This window comes from Alternaria triticimaculans (genome assembly GCF_023758025.1).
Source record: "Alternaria triticimaculans strain BMP 0046 chromosome Unknown scaffold_2, whole genome shotgun sequence".
Classification (NCBI taxonomy): domain Eukaryota; kingdom Fungi; phylum Ascomycota; class Dothideomycetes; order Pleosporales; family Pleosporaceae; genus Alternaria; species Alternaria triticimaculans.
This window is the reverse complement of record NW_026055959.1, coordinates 552,988-558,819: the sequence shown is the minus strand read 5'-3', so window position 1 is coordinate 558,819 and position 5,832 is coordinate 552,988. Positions and strand designations below refer to the sequence as shown.

The following is a 5,832-nucleotide window of genomic DNA, read 5'->3' as shown; positions in this document are numbered from 1 at the left end:
TTCTTCTCTTCCTTGACAGCCTCCTCCGTTTCCGGGCCAGTTTCTACAGATGTTGCGCCAACTTTGGGGAGCTTGGGACCTCCCTCCTTGCGTGTACCCGGTCGGAGAGTCTCCAGAAGTCGCTCTACCCAGGAACTCATGCCCTTCATGTCCTTGGAGCCTGTCTCTCTTTCCATCTCTTTGCCGTCCTGAAAGTAGATCATGGACGGATAGCTCTGGATGTTGTGCTTCTTGCAGATATCGGCGTATGCGACGCAGTCGACCTTGGCAAACTTGAAGTCATAGTATCGGGTGAAGGAATTCAGGGAATCGCCTTCGGGCTCGTCTTTTGAGAGAAAGGGTTTCGAGGTGTAGTAGAATTCGTAGATGGTCTGGTAGGTGGGCTTGAAGTGCATGCAATGGCTGCAGTAGGGCGAGAAGAACTCTACTATCCTGCGGAATGTCAGTATACCGTGATTGATCTACAGCTGTCTCCATACCAGTTGCCTTTGCTGATCTCGGTGTCTATGGTGGCAGGCCCAAGTTCTATCATGGGCGGCACCGTCTCGCCGTTGAATATTGTGTCTGGCGTCTTGTCGTCCCAGTCATCCTTCTTGGCGGTCGCCTGGGCACTCGACGTGTCGGCCGCAAGTGTGGAAGCAAACGTCGCCAGCGACAGGAGGGAATATAATATAGAGCGCATCGCGGCGATGGCTGAGGGGCGGGCTGCTCGTGTGAGGCAGCGGTCCGCACGCGAGGGGACAAGGAAGTTGTTGCGTATCGGGGGCGCGATTGGTAGAGATTGTAGGAATTACAGCGAGCCTGTGTATCACGCAGGCGTGGCGGAGGGGACGTCGCGCGTGAATGAGGGTAATCGTGTCTCCAGGGCGCATTGTCCCTGAGCCATGGGACGCTTACTAGCCAGGGCCCGCCGCTCCGGCTGCATATCGCTTGGCGGGCGCATCTTCGTCCTGACGGCATCACCACTGCGAAGCACCAATTGCGCCCCCGCCCCACCTCGCACACTCCCGCCAACATGAGGGCAGCTGCACGTCTCCTCGCCAGCGTCAAGCCCGGCCAGTTCCTCGAGGCCGGCACACCCACGGGTCTCACAGGCCTGCTCACCCACCCGTCGCCGCGCTCCACCCTCCTCTACCACTACCACTCCACCCTCGACAAGCTGAAGAAGATTCCCGAATCCTCCATATACCGCCAATCGACCGAGGCCCTCACTAAGCACCGCCTAGCCGTCATCGAGCAGGCTACGCCAGCAGGATGGGATGAGTGGCAGCAAAAGGTCGCGCAGCAAGTCAGCCAGGACCCGACAAGATATCAGGCCATCGACACAACAGGCGGACAGACCATTATACTCCCAACCCAGCACGAGGTCGATGAGCGGTCAAAGGCTGCTGAGTGGGACGGTGAGGCCGTCGAGACCTTCCCCGAGGGCATTCGGTCCTCGAAAGAGCGCTTGCCCCATGCCAAGAAGATGAAGGGCGATGTCAACTACACGCCCGAGCGGGCAGTCGCCGATGTCAAGTTCGACCCTGAGCCGCAATACACTGCCGAAGCGTATGTCATGCATGAGCCGTAGTCAATAATGTATCCGTGGCTAACATGTACAGCATCTCGGAACTTGAGAGCAGAATTGGCGCAGGATTGATTGAAGAAGTCATCCAGGTTGCTGAGGGCGAACATAAGCTTGTGGACGTCATGGTCGAGGCCAAGGTGTAAGTAGACTTCTTCCTGACTACTCATACCACAGCTAACCCGCCACAGTTGGGAGCCACTCGAGGAGCCGGCGCCAGAAGGCCAATGGTCTTACTTCGAGCGTATGACACACACAAAGACCCAGAAGCCATAGAGCCGCGTGTTTCGACCAAGGACATAGATAGTAGAAGAAGAAACATCACATTTTGTAGATGAAGTTACAACCACCTTCTACACGAGACATGTACATGTGTTTCCGCCCGTGACCCATGCTTTCAATCAAGCCCCGTCTCCCTCTCCATCCGCTTTCTCCTTCAAAGCCTCTGTCCTCAATTGGTTTCGTTTCACCAAAATCCTCAAAGTGTTCTGCTTTTCGATGTCCGCCATCTGCTCCCAATTTGCGATGCGCGACAATGTGCCATCCTTGTTCACTACCAGAGGGCCCAGATGATCCAGCTTGACCGCTTGCCCACCGACGTTGATCTGCGTGGTACCCTCGTCAGCCGTAGGTGCCGGAAGAGGTAGTGGGGTTTTGTTGGATTCTTGCGACGTCTGATCCTGAGGATCCTGTGGAGTAGGGGGATTTGCTGAGTTGGTGGAGTCTGACATCGCGCGTACTTGTAGGTGGGGAACGTGGATGCAGTAGTTTTGTGGACGGCGGAACGCAGTTGTGTGGGCACGTAAAGCTTGTGCTAGAGCTCTTGTTGTTCTCATGGAGTGTTTTGATCTTCGGGAGACAAAGTCGAGAGTGCGTTTATTAGTACAGCCGTTGGGTGTTGCGATGATTGGAGAAGCTACATTCGTCAATTCTAGAAACCTCTAAACATTGAAAAATAATCACGTATTGCACACATCACTGGAAATCACATGAAAACACCATGAGAATATAGTGTAAGTTATCGAGTATCATAACACACTCATACAAACATGATCGCAACCTCCGAAGTGCCAGTTTCCCGTTGCCTGGATTTTCACGTATTTCGCATGCCCGGGCAGGAAGACCTCTGCAACGCACTTTTGCGGTGCGGCTCACCACAACATTTATGGCTCGTAGTAGCCGGCTCACTACTACAGCTACAGGAAGCAATGCGACGAACTTCAAGTCGCACACTGCAGCAAAGACAATTGTCGGCATCTTGCTACAGACGGCTACACAAGGTGAGCCAGCCGGCCAACTTCATCAAGGCGCACAAAACCTGTGACATTAGATTGGACACAATCGGATCGATGGCACACATTGTCCAGAATTTTCGAGCGATACAAACGAGCAAGATGCAGGCCACCACTGCGTATATGTATGCTCAAGCCTACCTAGGTTGTCGCATCCTACCATGCCTGCCTACTAGAGCAAGCGCCACCAAGCATGTACGTCTCCGCAATCGATCCAGTTTTTTCGATATCAGCTGTACCTAAATACATATGTATCCCTATATCCCAACCTTACATTCTTTTGTTCGATGAAATGTTGAGCATCGAGTGCACCAAAGGTGGTACCTGGGTACCGTGGCGCTCCACAGCAAGGCAGGCAATGCCTCTGGTACACAAGGGCCTGCAACGTGACCATCAGGATTCAGGAATTTCTCCTACCACGCCCAAACTCCGAAGCACATCAAATTATGGCTCTGAGAGCCATGTTTCTCAAATCGCTCATGCACGGTAATGATGAGAGAAAGAGATGGGATCAGTACCTAGATACCGCCACTGGAGTCGCGCCTACCAAACTCACAATGTCTGCAATTACAGCATTGCCGTAGCGCCAGCAGACATACCACGATGATTACAACGCTGTGTTTCAGTGGGCATCCTCGCCTTGTTGCGAACCAGCCTGCGCCTTGCTCCTGGCTTCGCATCGAGTCATATGCGCGTCGAAGCCAAGCGCAGCTACGCTTCGGAACTGCACTTCCGCCTACGCAAAGTCGGCGGACAGTCCCAAGTTCATCCGGTCAAGGACCCTGGTTCCATGACTTGTATGATACGCTATCTTGACGTCGGAAGCCTGTCCCAGCGCCTCACCGGTCTTTCTCTCGGCGGCGTGACCTCACAAGACAGGAGGTTGAAACTCATCGAGTGCATGACGGTCAAGCCACGGCGGGTCAGAGCCTGCTGCACGACATAGACATCCCGCCTGTATGTCGCTGGTCTTGCCGTCTTGGGAATCACTGCAGCGCGTCAAGCGGACAGCCCACTTTGATGCCCACCTTCGGGTATCATCCACACCCAGATTCGGGAGCGCAACCGCAAGTGGGACTGGAGCTTATTCCAACTTCCACGATGCAGAGCGTGTGGGCAGTGTGCGCATTCCAGGAGCATTGCGCGTTCAGGGAGCGCAGATGCGGCCACCTAGCACGCCTAGGGGTGCCGTCGAAACCCTGAGAGCGATTGAGCGCACGGTGTCGCATCGGATGGCATGGCGCAAGCTGCAAGAATTGCTGGCATGCCGGGAGTTTGATACACAAGAGCGATGTGGGATAGCGCACAACACGTGGGGGGGTTGGCTCATCTGCATCTAACGGCACTCTGGCAAGCCACGACGCCCGTCTAAGCTCAACTACAAAGCATCGCGCCATCGGTCTCTGTGACAGCATGCCGCTTGCCGAGGAAAATTTCTCTTCCATCACCTTGCACTCTAAAGCCTCGGCAAATTCTTCCGCAAAAGGTTGCGTTGTACTTTGCCAAGCATGCAACGTCAAGATCGGATGCTCTCAAGCGACGGTCACGGCAAGACTTTGTGCACACAATCTCTTGACAACATATTGCGCGTTCGAAAAGAGGCAGATAGATGCAGGATATGCACGGCAGCACAAGAGCGGACTAGGGCAGAGGGTGCGCAGTTATGAAGGAGTTGAGCTGGCAGGCATTGGATGCGTGTCACTTTTGGTGCTGTAATCGAGTCAGCAGCAGCACGCGGTATGCCGCATTGAGCGTCCTTCACCGTCAGCTTCGAGGCCGAGCGGCATCGTGATAGAAGACGCTAGCGGCGTTCCAAGTCGCGATACGTAAGCTGAGTGGACGAGAGGCATTCAACAATATTCGCCTTGGGCGATCGCGGCCAACAAGACGTCGCGCATTGCTGTCGTCTCTGGAGCTGCAGCGTGTGTTGTTTCGATTTGAATGCCCGGCGCCTCGACCTTCCAGCGCATCCATTCCGCAGAGCTGTTTCAAGACGTGAGGTTTCATTCGAGGGTCGCACAGCCGAAGGATCTGGCGAGCCGAAGATTTGGCGGACGCCGTTGCAATCTGCCGTCAAGGGATCCCAGCTGCGCGCTAGCTGCTTGCGGGTAGCCATACGTCACGCTCACGAAACTTTTCACCTCACGCTCGGCGCCTGCCAACGGCCACTGGCCCAGCGCTCCCGCCAGCGACGGCTCGGAGAGAGCTGAGAGACATGGAGCAGAGGGTTGCGACCACGGGACGCGCTGGCAGAGCTGCGCGGAAACATTTCTGGGGCTCGAAGCTCGTCGGGTGCGCTTGGTTTCATGGACGGATATAACACCCCAGCAAGCCACAGCCGCCAACGCGACGTGAAGCTCGGCCTTTGTCGGGTCGATGCTCGGATGAGTTGCTTGCTCGCGCTCGCTGGCCTTACCGATCCGGTGGCTCTGACAAGTCACGCAGACTAAGGCGCGCCGACAGTACGTACGAGCAACTGGGAGGTACCATGGGAATGGGGGTTCTGGAAAGTGAAACCGCCCAAGACGGTGCGGGCGATGGTGGAATGAGGCTCTTGCCCTTATCGATTGCCGCGCCGTGGCGTGGTTGAAACTCCTGGGCCATGGTAATGGACGAGGTCGGGGGACATACGGGAGGGCTATGATACGCATCGATACACGCACCCAGCTTCGGAGGTGGGCACGACTCAAGGGCCCCGGCCAGCGCGTAGACTAGGAATCTAAGGCATCTGTGCATGTGCATGCAATTGGGTCCTGGCCCGTTAGCCCACGAACGGCTGTCGTCATTGGTAATAGTTTTTTCCAACGGGCGGCGCATACGCGCTCCAATGCAGTGCACACAATACGAACATCTCACGTATGCGAAAAGTCATCAGTCTCGGTCATCACGTGCCGCGTCCGAGTCCCTAGTCCCTAGGCGTAGTCGGGGTCTCGAGATGGTCCTGCATCTCTCCCACTGTCCTCACCTACTATT

At 55.5% G+C, this 5,832-nt stretch overlaps 2 protein-coding genes across 2 annotated transcripts; one reads left to right on the top strand and one right to left on the bottom strand.

Moving 5' to 3' along the window:
• Nucleotides 1-1,015: 1,015 nt before the first annotated feature.
• On the top strand, nt 1,016-1,843 carry J4E78_001868 (uncharacterized protein; the record flags this gene model as incomplete). Its single annotated transcript, XM_049362521.1, has 3 exons — nt 1,016-1,551; nt 1,605-1,709; nt 1,759-1,843. The coding sequence occupies 3 exons, from the start codon at nt 1,016-1,018 to the stop codon at nt 1,841-1,843; spliced, it is 726 nt and encodes a 241-aa protein (XP_049225113.1).
• A 125-nt stretch (nt 1,844-1,968) lies between these two features.
• On the bottom strand, nt 1,969-2,298 carry J4E78_001867 (uncharacterized protein; the record flags this gene model as incomplete). The annotated part of the gene is made up of 1 exon (XM_049362520.1): nt 1,969-2,298. One exon carries the CDS (start codon nt 2,296-2,298, stop codon nt 1,969-1,971), a length of 330 nt encoding a protein of 109 aa, XP_049225112.1.
• Between the last annotated feature and the right edge of the window lie 3,534 nt (nt 2,299-5,832).